Genomic DNA, 14,851 nt, shown 5'->3' with positions numbered 1-14,851 from the left:
TGGTCTTCATCTGTCTGGTTCACCACTGCACCCCAGTGCCAGAAACAATGCTTGGCACATGGTCAGTGCTCAAAATTATTTGCAGAACAAAAGACGGGAGAGAGGAGTGTCCGCTATGAGCTGGGCACCATGATGAATGCTTTGGGCTTTCAAGGACAGCAGTGCCCCTGCGTGGCACGGCCCCCACCCACCCTCAGGATCCCTGTCTGTGCAGCCCCTCCCACAGGCAGGATACCTTCATAGGCCTCCTCTGTGTATGCAGCGTTGATGAACCTGTCCAGGATGTCGTTCTCCTCCGCGAAGGCCAGCAGGATCCGCACGATCTCCTTGGTGTTGGGGTTGATGTTTAACAAGGCCTTCATCAGGCAGGTCTTCCCCGTGTCGGAGGCCGTCAGCTTGTGCATGAGGAAGTCTGCAGGCAGGGCCACAGGATGGAACTGCAGAAGGGGCCCCGCTGCCCTGGACCCTCCCAGCCCAGAGGAGGGGAGGCCAGGGTGTGGGGGCTGCAGTCTCAGAACCAAGACTCTGCTCCATGCCCTGCGCTGGCCTCCCTGACCCCTGAGATCCCCCTCTCTTTCCCCTTCTCCAGCTGCTTCTCCTCCAGCTCCTTTGCTGGCTTTTCCCTCTCTGCCCACGAGAGCCTCAGTCTAGGCCTTTTGCTTTAGGCACCCTCTCCCTGGCAGGAGGCAATCTCCCCCACAGCCTGGCTTCCCACTGTTCCCCTCAGTGCTGACCCCTGAAATCTCCAGCCACCACCCCCCCCTCCTGGGAGCCTGCAAATAGAGCTCATTGCCTCCCCCTGCCTGCTACTCCTGGTCCCCAAGACAAGTAGGGTTCCATCACCCACGTCACCCAAGCCCAAAAGGCACCACCCTGAACTCATTCCCCATGTCCTTGAGTTCTGCCAGTGCCATTCCCTGAAGAGCTGTCCCCCTCCTTCAGCCCTGCTGCTGGGGTCCCAACTCTGCCATGACCCTCACCTCTCTAAGCCCTTCCATAGCTCCTCACTGCCCTCAGAGCCAGGTTCAAAGTCCCTAGCCCAGCATTCAAGGCTGTTGGGGGAGGTGGTGGGTAGACAGTAGGAACAAAGTAGGACCTCCACCCTGCACCCTCTGCCAGGGCCAGGCACTGACCAGGCACGTCCAGGCTGCGGCGCCGCTTGCAAATCTCCAGCAGCTCGGCCAGCAGCTCCAGCAGCTCCTCCACGCAGCCCTCCGACACGGCCGCGAAGATGCGCTTCTTCAGCCGCCTCTTTTTTCGCCTCTGCTCTTCCTTGGCCAGGTTTGCACTGAAATCAGAAAACGTCTCTGACTCAGCATGCGTGCAACACCACCCCACTCCCTCCCCTTCCCCAACCAGAGCCTCCGTGCCTAGAGGGTGCTGCACAGTCCCCAATGTCTCCCACACCTGTCACAACGCCTGAACTCCCCTCCATCAGTGCTGGGGCCCTGGGATCCGTGTTGCCCCATGCAGGCTCCCCTTCAAATCCAAACACAATCACATTTTATCAAAATATACATTTGGGTATGCATAGTAACGATCAGGAAGGATATACGCCTACCTGTTGATAGTGATTGCCTCGAAAGTGTGGGATTAGGGGAAGGGAAATGTCTTTTTCATATTTTGTGTTATTTGAATTCTTTTCAGCTAACGCTCCCTGCATTCAACATTCCAAAGAGGCAGCCGTGGCAATGTATTGGTGGGTATCCTTTTGTTTGTGTGTGTTCTTGCAAAATGCACATCGATATTTGATGGTTTACATGCATGTGCTTTTAATTTATGTATATGGTATTGTCTTCAGTTCTCATCCTGCTGCATATTGTTGTTTAAATGTTTTATGAGTGGGTATTACTTTTATAGTTGATAAAATGCAATATTCCTTTCCCCCCAAATTTCCTGTACATCACAGTCACGGGCCCAGACGTTTCTCCCAACCCACCAGGAGTGGCAGCTTCTTTCTCTTCCCTGCAGGGTCCCGATGCCTGTCCCTCTGGCACCTGCCTGGTGGGCACTGTGGGAGGAGGGAAAGGGCCAGGCTCACCTGGGGCTGTTGGGATTAGATGGGGTCTCTGTCACGTCATCCTGAGGAGATTGCGGGGAGTCCATGTCATCACAGTTGCCGGAGATGCTGGAGGGTGGGAGGAGGGAAGAGAGAAAGACAAGCTTCAAAATGGACCGTGGCAGCATGCCATAGCCAGGCCTGGCCCTGTGGCCGAGGGCGAACCACTGCCCGCCCGCTGGAGCTGAGGGCTGGCGGGGCAGGGGGCTGGGGAGGGGCCGGTACTCACCACTGCCGAATGTTGGAGTCCATGGGCTTGGAGAAGACAGGGGGAGAGGTCTTGGTGACAGTGGGGTTGGGCTCGAATCCTTCTATCTCCAGGAAGAAGTGTGCACTGGGGGGACAACCAAGCAAGGCCCTTAGAGCTGGAACACGGCCTGTCCACCTGTGTGTCCTATGAGCCTGCTGCCACGGTAGCCACCCACGCAGAGCACTCGCTCTCAGCCAGCTCCACACAGGCCTCTGTGCCCATGCGCCTTGCTAACCCTCACAGCAGCTTGGAGCTGAGGCGGGGAGGGGTGGGGCGGTGCTGTCATCATCACCCACATTTCACAGATGGGTGTGTGGAGGCTCTTAGGTCAAGCAAATTGCCTGAGATCACACAGCAGATAGGTGGAGACCTGGATTCAAAGCTGGGTCTGGGTGACTCCTGCCACTGGAAGTACTGCATAGATGAACCCAGGAGTCTCTACTGGGGTGGCCTGAGGGGGATTCTCCTGTCTGCAGCTGCCTCCAGGCACAAAGGACTCCCAGAGATGGGGAACGTGGCAGTGGGAGCTAGACTTCCCCATCACCCTCTAAGGGCCCCTGAGGCCTCAGGGCTGAAGCAAGAGCCCTGCCAGGGAGCTGCCAAGACTCTGAGCCCTGCAAGGGCTGTTTCTGGCTCCTGAGGGACAGGCAAAGGGCTGCAGTTACCCTGGCTGCTCCGATGCAGTCCCCACCCCCACTCAACCCCCTCTGATCATCACTCCTCTCGATGCAGTCCCCACCCCCACTCAACCCCCTCTGATCATCACTCCTCTCGTTTGTCAGCACAGACAATAGGCTGAGAACAGCTGATCTAGATTAGGGAGGAACTGAGGGTCAGGAGACAGGGCTGAGAATCCCCTGTCAAGCAGGAAAACCCAGGAAGCCCCTCTGAACAGTGGAGGTGAGGAGCAGGGGAGGGGCGAGTGAAGGGTCCACTCTTCCCTGGGGCTGGGAGGGAGCCGCGGGCCGTGACCTTGCCAAGCCCCAGGGAAGGGACTCATTGCCCCAAGAGAGGCAAGACACACACCCGAAATGAGATGCCCCAGACAGACACAGACACACCCACAGATGCAGACAGGTGTGCTGTCAGAGCCCACAGTCACGTACTCGGAAACAAGCCTTCTCATGGCAATGAGGCTCAGGCTGAGGGGGACCTCGGTGACAGCAACCCCCCATCCTGAGGCTGCCGCAGCACAACTGCTGGCTCTGTGACCTGACTCTGTGTCCCGGCCGGGGACAGTGGCCTCCTGACCAGCAGGCCCCTCTCCTAAGCACCTGTGCTGCCTGCCTCCTTCCCAGGCCCAGAGGGATCGACACGCCTCCTCCCTGCCTCACAAGACCACAGAACAGCTCCCAAAGGGCAGTCCAGCCATACCAAGTTCGAAGGGGAGGGCAGCAGGGGTGGGGTTGTGGCCCCACCCTACAGATGAGGGAGCAGAGGCCCAGGGTGAAGAAGCAGCTCATCCATGGTCACCCGCCAGAGTGGAAGCCAAGTTTGTCAGAGAACCTGTGACATCCGGGCTCACAGCTCACGCCACTGTCCACACCGCTCTGCTCTCCCCTGGGCCTCTGGATCTCTCCCAGCCAAACCAGCTCCAGGGAGTCAGCACAGAAGGAGGCCTCTCCACACAGACACTTCCGCGGTGAGGCGAGCAGGAGGGAGACCCAGGCCTTCTGTCCAGGCACAGACAAGCCCGGAAGGCTCAGAACTAATCCAGAAATGGGGCATCAGCAGGGGGGCAGTGCTGGCTGACACGTTGGCCCTCACCCTCAAGAGGAAACTTCTGACCTGACCTAAAATCAAATCCTTCTTCCAAAAGAGAAAACAAAGGAAGGAGCAAACCCCTAGCTGGGAGCCCGATCCCTGGGTTCCAGTCTAGCTCTGCCTCTGCCTCCTGTGTGACCCTAGGTGGTCATTTGGCCTCTCTAGACTAAGTGTCCTCACCTGGATGGAGAATGGTTAGGCCAAATGGTCCCTAAGGCCCAGACTCTGGAGCAGCTCCAGGATCATCCACTTATGGACTATCCAGCTGAAGTGGGTATTAGAGGTCATCCAGTCTGGTCACAGGTTCACTGCACTCCTGCAGTGCCCCAGAACTGCCACCTGGAAGCTGTCTGCACACCACTATGGCATCTCTGGCCCAGGGACTTCAAACATGTCTGCTGGCAACTCAGCCCCGAAACATCCTGGTTGAGACTTGCAGAACTTTCTAGAGACAGAGCGCAACTCCCACACCTGCAGCGACTTCCCCAGGCCAGTGGTCCAGCCTCTCCCCTGTCCTCCACCCAACTCTACCTCTCTAGCCTCCTCAATAGTGCATTTCCTCAACAACAATTTATTGAGCACCTACAATGTGCCAAGCACTGTTCTAGAAGATGGGGATACAGTGGTGAATAAATGGAGAAAAACTCATCCCCTCTCAGAACTATGGTTCCAGTGAGTTGGTCAGAACTGGCCCCAAGGGTCAGAACAGGTTATAGCACAGTGAGGCCATTGCTTTCCCTTCTCTGGACAACACACTATCTTTTGGCTGTAAGTTCTTCAATGGCAGGAACTACAAGTGCTTTGTCCTTGATTCTCCAGAACCCAGCATTACTGGTGACACTCAGAAGACCTAACGGAAGGGATGAGTGGAAGGATGGATAGGCAATGAGGGACAGATAAAAGAATGGCTGCTTGGCTAGATGGGCAGCTGAGTGGATGGATACATGGAAGGATGGATAGAAGGAAGGAAGGAAGGAATGAAGGAAGAAAGGGAGGTTAGACTACTGGCTAAGGAATGAGTAGTTGGGTGGGTAGATAGGTGGATAGATGGAGAGACCAGTGGGCTGGACCAAGAAACAAACAGACCAACACAATCTTAAACTGTAAATGTTGTTGGGAGGTTGAACCCCTCAAATAACTCCCACTGGGCTCTCAGTCACCCAAAGCCCTCACCTCTCCTTCTCAGCCTTGAGCAAGACGGTGAAGAGGGGTCCTTTTGCCACTCCTCCTTGTCCCCTCCTTTTCAGGCCCCCTCCCAGAGCCCACAGGGGCCCCAAGGATGGTCCACGAAACCAGATCATGAGAACATCTATCTACTCCAGGCCTGGAGACTGAGGGCCAGAGGGAAGAAGCGTTTCCTCATCTCACGGTGGAGCGTCCTCACTCGTGCTGAGCCACCAGCTGCTTACTCATCAACTCACCCATTCCTTCTCTGGTTGTCTTGCCTGCTCCTTCACTGACTCACCCACTTATTCAAAAACTACTAACATGCTCTGCATAGGAAACTCGGGGGCCAGGGAGGGAAGAGATGACCTTTCCAGAGACCGTGTCCTCAGAGATCTCAACCAGCACTACGTCATCATCCCAACAACCTCTTCAGAGAGGAGCCGGGCTGTGGGAGCTCAGGGAAGAGAAGGTTCTTCCAGTCAAGGACAGGGACCCAGGAGGGCTCCATGCTCTGTCAGGGTGGGATTTGGTCCATGTCTTGAAATGAACCTGTGGTTTGGGAAAAGCCCCGGAAGCAGAGACAGCAGCGTGAGAAAAGTCTCCCTGGTGGGAAAATGAGGGCTGTGTCTGAGGAAGGAAGTCTTCGGTGGCTGGAAAAGAGAGTGGTGAGAGCCGGGCCGGAAAGGACCCAACTGTGGGCAAAGACCTAATTCCTGGGGCAGGGAGCTACTAGACCGTGAGAGCCTGCCCCAAGCCTGCTCTACTTGCCACTGCACATGCCACATGTCACCCGCCATCATGAGCAGATGGCAAGGTCTGGCTCCTGACTGGCAGCAGATGCTGATTATTTATTCCTACCTTTGGCCCAGACCAAAGATACCACCTGGATGTTGCTAACTCAGGTACACAGACAGCTCGGCACCATTTCTCCAGCATTTCTGTCCCTTTGAAGGCAAAGAACTATCACTAAGCAGCCCCAGGGCTGGGAGGAGCCTGTCTCACCTGCTTTGTCCCAAGAAATGCCCAGGTTCTGAGCTGCATAAGGCCAGCTCCTCTGCAGCTTTCCCTGGCCTGCGTCTCTGTCCCTGCGCGTCACCTTGCCCAGAGCCCAGTAAGGACATCATGGTGGCAGCTGCTCTTGGGGAGTGGCATGATAGTTCAGGAAAAGTTCCAGGTCCACAAGTCTCTCCCCAGACTTGACTTTTTAGTGCCTTCAATTCCACCATTACTACCTATTTCCTTAGTGGTCAGAATTGCCCTCTTTATTTACATATGATTTTTTCTTTTCTTTGTCTTTCAAGGCCTGAGTCCTATACTTAGTTCTGAGGAAGATGCCCAAACTTTCGTGGTCTGGGGAGAAGTAAGCATGTGAGGGCCCTCAAAGAGCCCTGGGGAAAGAGAAGGAGCCACCGCTTCATGAGACAAAGGTCACACACCCGGGCCCCTGGCTGGGCCAAGGCTGTCGGCAGAGCTGAACCTGGAGGGAAGTTCGTGAACAGGCATGTGCTCAGAAAAGGCAGTCGGACTGTAGGAAGAACCTGGGATTTTCCCAAAACCCTGTCCTCAATCCTTCCTGAGGTGCAAACCTCCCCTGAGACAGCGGGAGGGAGGGGGATGGGAAGAGAGGCAGGAGGGCCGTGTTTGTGGCTTAGCTCAAGGACATTTCTACTCTCACCCAGACGCAGGCTGCCCCCACGGTCCCACCAACACCTGTCTGATCTCCACGTCCATCCAGTTTTCTCTCCTGCACTCCAGGATGGAGCTTCCACCTGGATGTCCCTCAGACACCTCTCAGCCAACATTTCCGCCTGAACTCCTGACCTTGCTCCTTCTCCTCTGGAGTGCCCATGTCAGAGACGGCCCCAACGTCCCTCCAGGTCCCCCCACCAGAAGAAGGTGATGTCTCTTAGTCCTCTTCCTCCTCCCCTCCCATAGTGGATCCTATAGACCCCGTGATCCCGTACCTCTCTGATCCATCCCCTCTTCTCCATTCCTGACTACCCAGGCTCAGACTTCACCACCTGACACTTGAGCTTCCCAACAGCCTCCCCTCCAATCCATCATCCACAGAGATCACCCAGAGTATCCTTTCCAAAATGCAAACCTCACCACGCCCTCCCTCTCCCAACCAAATCCGTCTGTGGCTCCCCACTGCCCTCAGGTTTGTCCAGTCTCCTTAACTGCCTGCCAAGACCCAGTCCCAGTGGGATTTGTCTCCCCAAAGACTCCCCCACCCACCCAGCACTTCAGCCACATGGGACTCCGCACTGGTTCCTGCCCCAAACTTCTGCCCAGGATGCCCTTTCCCTTCCTCTCCACCTGCCATCGTCCACTCTAACGCCACCTGCTCCAGGAAGTGCCCCGAGACTGCCCACAGAATCAGAACGACCTGCCCCTCCTCAGGCCCTGCCCCACGTAGTTCCACCCTCTCTCCAGGTCACTTCCCACATTCTCCTTGGTGCCCCTCTCGCCAACCAGTCTGAGCAGGGGCGGGCGTTCTTTCTCTCTGTGTTCCCGTGTCCCCCGCCTGGGCCCAGCCCCAGGCCTGGTGCACAGAAGACCTCGGCAATTATTACTTGATCCGACAGAGGGAAAGCGCCAAGTTCACCTCTGGCCTAAGAGGGGGCCTGGGGTGGGGGCAGAGGAGGGGGCAAATGGGCCAACCAAGACCTGGGGCCCACCCAGGTCCAAGGAGAGCACAGCTTGGGTGGAGGAGGGGCACTGAATTGGTGGAGAGGGTGAAGGGACTGCAGTGGAGATGGCTCAGGGGCCAGGTCTGATCCTAAAGAAGTGCCTTCCCTGCTCCCGCCTCCTCTGTGTCCCCAACTGAGAAGTGATCATAACCATCCCAGGCCTACCCAGTTCCCAGGGGCCCTGTGGAGTGACAACGACGATGACGATGATGAAAATGAAGATGGAGACAACAAAACCACTATCAACACCAACATGGGCTCGGCACTGACCACCCGAGGCACAGTGCTGAGGACTTTGTTGGCACGATCCCGGTTAACCCTCATGCTACCGGTTGGCTACATTGCTAGCATCCCCATTCCACACATGGGGTTAGAGAGCCTGAGCAACCTGGCTGGGCACACAGTGGGTGTGAAAGCCTTGGTGTGCATGGGAAATGTACCCAGTAGGGGGCCCAGGCGACCTAGAATTCCCACCCGCCTTTTGCTCCTCGTCTCAAGCATGGCTCCAGCAATCCCTCGCCTCCCCCAGGAGCCTTCCTGAATGTTTATGCCTCAGTGACCCCTGACCCCTCCAGGGAGGCCTCCCTGATTATTCCAGTTGTACTGACCTCCCCAGCTCAGCCCCTGAGTGTGCAGTGTTGCTCTCCCCCGCCCCCAGTTATCCCTAGTCGGGCACCAGGGCACCCAGATGAGACTGAGTCTCAGGTCCACCCCAGGAAAGAGCCCTCAGAGCACGGCACCCAGGCCTGGGCCTGCCAGTCCTACCTCTTCTTGGTGGGGGTGAGCTCCGCCGGCCTCTTCTCCTGCAGGATGGCAGGGTGCGCACCGGGGATGGTGGCTCGTCTGCCCATGAGGGGCATCATCTCCTTGGGGTGGGCATTCATGGCTGGAACACAGCTCAGAGGTGAGGTCAAGGAGGCCTAGAGGAGCTTCAGGGGGCTCCAGACCCCTGTGTGGCACATGATGTGGCCCCTGCTCACACCCCCTAGGACAGGGAGCTCACTCCCTTCCTTCCCAGGCCACCAACACTTCTCAGGGGCAGGGAGACTATCCCCACACCTTCCCCTGCTCTCTGCTCCAGCCCCCTGCTCCTGTGGGTGCTAGGAGAGCCCAGAAGAGCTTCCAGGTAGAGACCACCATGCCCTTAGCCTCTCTCAAGACATCATCACCAGCCCCACCAACCTCCAGGTGGACTCCTGAGAATAAGTTCTGCCTTCTCAATGTCCTCTCAGGTTTTGTGTTCAGAGCTCTCCTCAACAGAGCAGGACTGTCATCTCCTTTGCTCTAGACGCTATGCTCCTAATATCACAGCCTCAGGGTCCTCTGGTTTTTGGATTTCTCAGCACACTGGTGGTCTCTGCAGTTAACACACTGATCACCTCTCTCACCCACCCGAAGCTGAGTGTAGCCAGCCTCGTGGCTGTCTGTCCAGTGGATTCCCTTCTCGCCTGGAGGGAACAGCTAAGCCTCCTCTCCTGGGGCAGAGAAGGCAGCCCTCAGTCCAGACCTGCTTTATTGATGCTCAGTACGGCTGGACCCTGTGCTGGGCTCAGAGGAAGATGCTAGGAAGAGGGACTGGTAGATCTTCCGAGGAGACTGTGCAGAGGATGGGCAATCCAGACAGCCTGAGCAAAGAGCAGGGGTCGAGAAAGTTCAGCGAGTGGCAAGGAGCTGGTGGGCTGGAGAGCCTGGTCATTCATGGGGAGCACTGGCAGGGAGAGCAGGCTGGGCCACACTGTGAAGGCCCAGAACACGGTCAGGAGCTGTGGCTCATCTCCAGGGCAGCGGCAGCCGGGACATGGGAGGGCTCCAGGTTATAGCCACGTTAGAGAGAGCAGGCTGCATGGGAGGTGGAGACCAGGGCCAAGGGACCAGGAGGAAGCTGCTGCGGGGCCGTCAGGACGGGGAAGGGTAGGCTGGCCATAGAGGGGGAGATGGACAGGGGAAAGCGTGTGGATAGGAGGTGACTGTGCAGCATTTAATGGGGGACCAGTCTCAGCTGGAGCTGTCCACAGAGAGCCCCCTCAGAGTCACAGAGGTGGGATGGGGGGAGGATTACTGTAAGAAGAGCCCAGCTGCGTGGGGTGGAGCTGGGGCCACTGGTGATCCTGCCTCAACTAAGAAAGCCGCCGGAAGGAAGACTCTAGAGCAGGTTGCCATCCGTCCGACCGGAGTGAGGTTTGGAAAGAGGACAGCCCCTCCCCCACCCCGACTAAAAGTGAGCAGCCTTGGGAGAGGAGGAGGTGTCCAGGGGAGGCCTTTGGCCCTGGAATGCGGGCTCCATGAGGCAGGGAGTTTGAGGAGGGCCTTCCAGGCCAGACAGGTGGAAAAGCCCATTGAGAGAGAACGGTGAACAGCAGGTCCCTGGCCGTGTCCCCAGTCACAGCCCGATGAGGATGGGTGGTCTTTACCACCTTCCCCAACCCAGGGTGACCCATGGACAGGTGGGGCTAAAAGGCTGGGCTGGGTCAAGAGTGAAGGAGAGGCATGAGGGACATGTCTCTGACCCCTCCCTGGGCCTCTGTTTTCCTTCCTGAGAAGTGGGCCGAATGCTCCCCAAGGACCCTAAAGCTCTCACCCAGGAGAGCTGGCTCTTCCATCCTCCCTGCCCTGGGCCCGTGAGTGTGGGGCAGCCCTGGGCAGCCGGGGCAGGAGAGGGTCGGGAAAACTTTAGACCAGGGCTGCGGCAGCTATAATTAGCTCCCTGAGTCACACCTTAAACTGCATTCTCACCTGCTGGACTCTCTCCCTGCCCTGGCCCTCCCTCTCTCGGGGATTGGGTTTTTTCACCTTACCTGGGAAGTGCTTCCTGAGCCCTAAGACAGACTGGAATGGCTTTTCCTGGGACATGGACCAGGCCCGGGGCCACAGGGAGCCCTCACAGCTGCTGACCCAGCACCTATGGGTTGTCTGGACCCTGTCTGTCTCAAGCTCTGGGGCCACCTCGTGCCATCCTGAGCTGTCATCACACTACTGCCCTGGAGAGTCACATCCCTGGGCCTGCTGGGGGAGACAGGAGCCTCACTTCTGGCCCTGGGCAACTGTGAGCATTCTCCCTGCCCAAGGTCCCAAACCTCAGGGAAAGGTTCCCTGACCCATCAGAACCTGTGCCCCTGGACACTCCCTGCCGCCAAGAGCTCACGTCTAGTCTTGTTTCCCCTGCCAGACGCCCAAGCTCCCTCCCAACCTTCCCCCGAGGCCTGTTGGCAAAGGGCAGACATGGCCCAGAAGACCCCTGAGGTCCTCACTCTGGGCTGTCCCAGGGCCTTGGAGGGCGCTGGCTGCCATGTGCGGTGAGGACTCACCTGGTGAGGTCCAGGCGGTGGTGGCTGCCCTTGCTCTGAGATCACCGCATGTCCCAGGCCCAAGGCCCCTCAGTGGGACTGTGGCTGAGGAGGCAAGAGGCTCTCATCGCAGGCAGAGGGATGGCTGGAATGAAGCATCGGAGGCAGAACTGGCCAGGCCACCTGCCCTAAGTGCACAGGCAGGCCACACCCACCAGCCATAGCTGTAGCGCCTGCCCGCCCACTTGCCCTGTGTGAGTCACCCCCACACCCAAGCTCATTCCAACCCTGGAGATGGCAGGAGAGGCAGTAGATCCCAAGGCTGAAGTTCTGGTCCCAACTCTTCCCTCTCTTGTCTCAATGCTTCCCATCATGGGCCTCAGTTTCCCCAACTGGGAAATGAGAATCATAATACCTACTTCCCAGGAATGCTGTGGGGAGTCAAAGAGCTCCTGCTGGTGGGAGGGCCTAATGAACAGTCAAGTGCTCTGTCCTGAGCCCCGGGAGGCAAGGCCACGGCTACAGACTGGCCCAGCTGACCCCAAGGCAGCCAGTCTCAAGATTTGGTATCCATCCTTCAAAGTCTGGGCTCAAGTCCCCTCAGAGACAAAGGAAGTCGCCATCCAGTCCTCCCCAGCAGAAATTAGGTTCCACAGACCTTGGTGTCAGATGGCCTCAGTCCTTTCTGACTGCATGGCCTTGGGAAAGTCATTTCTCCCGAGCCTCAGTTTCCTCATCTGTGAAATGTGCATAATAAACCCACCTTGCAGAGTTACCGTGGGGCCTAAATGAGAGAACACATAGAAAGGGCTAGAACAAGTCCCAGAGCTCAGAAAGAACTCATTAAACCAGGACAGCTATTAGCTATTATTTTTTTTGTCATGCGATTCATTCTCCCAGCAACCACCAGGCCACCTGCCTCCATGGCCAGAGCTTCAAGGAACACTCTGTGCCCTCCCTGGGGCCCAGGCCACAGCCAGGAAGGGGGCGGAGCTAGTCTGGCGGGCCTGCCTGTCTCCACATCACTCAGGAATTGCATACCTGTTCCTGCAGGCAGGACTGGACTGGGATGGGGCAGGAAGTCTCTGCTGACAGGGACGGTGGCCCCAGTGACTGACGCAGCAGGGACTTCCCTGACTGCCACCGGGGGCAAGCCCCTCGATCCTTCATCACCACAACCTGCCAGGCCTGGGGAGAGGCAGGAGGCGGGGTCAGGCTTCTGACCATGGGGCAGCAGGACCCGTGGCCAGGAAGGGGCAGAAAATCTGGCTTTGTGGCCAATAGGCTTTGGGTGTGAGTGAAGTAGGGGCTGTTTCCCAAAGTTCCCACACACACAGTTCAAAATCTCACGCCCTGAAACTCCACATTACAGCCCCGTCTCGGACCAAGCGTAGTCCTTCCTTTATTACTCAGTTAATTGCCCCTCCTGACTCAGCCTCTCGCCCCTCCCAGCTCGCTTCTGGTTGCCTCAGAGCCCTGGGGGTTCAGTGGTTGCCCAATTTCAGGGCTTATGTTTTGCCTTGTGTTAGCACATTTTCTCAAAGGCCAGGCTGGAGCTGGCTAAAAAAACCCCTGTCTCCCACCCAAAGTCACACACTCTGCCTGGCGAGGAGTAAGGGGGCCCCCCTCTGCTGTGTGTGGGCCAGGGTCCAGGTTGCCGGACAGACTCAGAGCCACCACCCCGACGCCCACCCCAAACGCATGGAAGCGGCAGCTCCACCCCTTTGGACTGGTCCCCATTCAATCCCATTCAATCCAACACATAGTGGGGATTAAACCCACACAGGCAGGGAAGCAGCGGGCCAGTGTGGGCTTCAGAGCCGGGGAAGGTGGGCCCTGTGGGAGAAGGCTCAGGCGGGAATCCTAACCCCAGCAGACAGGTCATGAGGACAAAGAGGACTCGGGCCACCAAGAAGGGAGGTGGAGGATGGGTTCAGGGAAGAAGGAGCATTTGGACTGCACTCTGAAGGAGGGAGGAGCATCTACAGGAGAAGAGCCGTGGAAGCAGGGACTCAGAGGCAGGAGACCTCAGCGCGTTCAAGGAGCGGTGACGAGCTTGGGCAACGTGAAGTCGGTGGGGTATCAGAGCTGGGCTGCCACATCTGGCTGCAGCCCACTGAGTGGCCCCAGGCCACTGAGTCAGCCATGACCCCTTAGTCACAAAGGGCTGTGCTGGCCCAATCTTACAGGGTATGGGGCCCAGGGCCTTGTTGGGGATGCTGTCACCAGTGTGGTCAGACAGGGAACTGATGGGCTGAGCCAGCAGTTCGAACCAAGGCAGCGCCACTGCCTGTCTGAAGCCCGGCTCCGGCTTGTCTTAGCGTAATTCCTGTCCTGTGTTTGGGCCCCATGCAGCACAGGGGCAGGAGGATGGAGCGGGAGTCCTGCCTCCTTCTGCCAAGCCTGGAGCCCCGTAGAATCCAGTATTGCCTGCTCAGCCTTGACTGCCACGTGGGTGACCGGTAGGACTCATTCACAGCCTGGAAGAACTCACAAACTGCCCTCCACAATCCAGTTCCTCATTCCTTGGTGCAGCCGTGAGCTAAGTTATGCCCAGCCGTCATCAGTGACCTTAGCTCTAACTCTGACAGTGGATGGAACCAGCAGAGCCTAAAGAGGTAACACTCCCAGGAGGGACCTTTCAAACCAGCTGTGCGTGTGGAGCAAAATAACAAGGGGAGATAGGGTCAGGGGTGGGCTGCTGGCAGGAAGAGGGAAAGGGCAGCCTCTGGATATTTCTGCCTCAGCCCTGCTCCCCAGAGGCCTGAATTTCAGGCAGTCCCTAGACGTCTGCCAACATACCCCACATGTGCCATTTTGACAGACTGAGGTCAGAGGGGAAGCCTCAGTCAGCAGTGTCTCTCTGAGCCATATCTGTCTGCTGTGGACAGTAAAATGCCCCACGGAGGACACACCAGGCAGGCATCAGGCCCAGACAGCAGGCCCCCAAGGTTCCCCTCAAGAGAGAAGAGGGAGAAAAGGGGTTTCTGTGGGGTGGGTGCAGCCAGGGAGGGGCTGACCCCTTGGCCCGCTCTAGGAAACACCCCACTGGGTGCAGCGAAGAAGGAGGAGGGCCTGGGAACCAGGCAGAGCCCCATCAGCAGCCTTGGGCCTAAGCAGGCCCACTCGACAGTGGTCAGAAGAGGGTCCGTCTGCGTCCTGGCAAGCCCTAGCTGTCCCTGGGCTAGAAGAGTGGAGCAGCCCCATCGGAGATTCTGGGTTGTGGCTCATCCCGCCTCCAAGTGATGGAGGGGGGACATGGAGACAGAGAGAGATAAAGAGACAGTGACAGATACAAAAAGAAAAAGAATGGGCTAGATGCAGGCATGTCCTTTAAACAAACCAGGTTCACACAAAATGCTGTGATCATTCATTTCACAAAAGACCACCACAAGATTTCTCCCAGCTCTGAGCTGGAAAGTTGATCCAATTTACAGAAACTTTCAGAGACCTGACATCTATGCGACATTTTCTGAGGAAGGCCTGCAGGAAGAGCAACAGGTCCCGGGTCCACAAAGGGAGCCAGAAGCCCTCCCCTCTCCCTTCTGACCGGAGACAGGCCGGCCTGCCCCAGCCCGTTCTCTGCCGGGAAGCCAGGCCTGCAGTTAAGTTCCCGGCTTTAGAGTCAGACTGC

At 57.4% G+C, this 14,851-nt stretch overlaps 1 protein-coding gene across 7 annotated transcripts in view; it reads right to left on the bottom strand.

Moving 5' to 3' along the window:
- TRPV3 (transient receptor potential cation channel subfamily V member 3) overlaps nt 1-11,374 on the bottom strand; it is a 33,925-nt gene extending 22,551 nt beyond the window's left edge. For all 7 annotated transcript variants that reach the window (XM_070482576.1, XM_014832700.3, XM_044744557.2 and 4 more), the window contains exons 1-6: nt 11,239-11,374; nt 8,699-8,819; nt 2,289-2,393; nt 2,042-2,128; nt 1,134-1,288; nt 236-412 (exon numbers count right to left, since the gene is read on the bottom strand). In XM_070482576.1, the coding sequence (XP_070338677.1) occupies nt 236-412; nt 1,134-1,288; nt 2,042-2,128; nt 2,289-2,393; nt 8,699-8,817 (643 nt within the window). In that variant the 5' untranslated portion in view covers nt 8,818-8,819; nt 11,239-11,374. The remainder of the gene's footprint in view (nt 1-235; nt 413-1,133; nt 1,289-2,041; nt 2,129-2,288; nt 2,394-8,698; nt 8,820-11,238) is intronic.
- Nucleotides 11,375-14,851: the final 3,477 nt, after the last annotated feature.

The sequence above is a fragment of the Equus asinus genome, chromosome 13 (genome assembly GCF_041296235.1).
Source record: "Equus asinus isolate D_3611 breed Donkey chromosome 13, EquAss-T2T_v2, whole genome shotgun sequence".
In the NCBI taxonomy this organism is placed as follows: Eukaryota; Metazoa; Chordata; class Mammalia; order Perissodactyla; family Equidae; genus Equus; species Equus asinus.
Note: the sequence above shows the minus strand (reverse complement) of the source record. Positions and strands in the feature narration are given on the sequence as shown.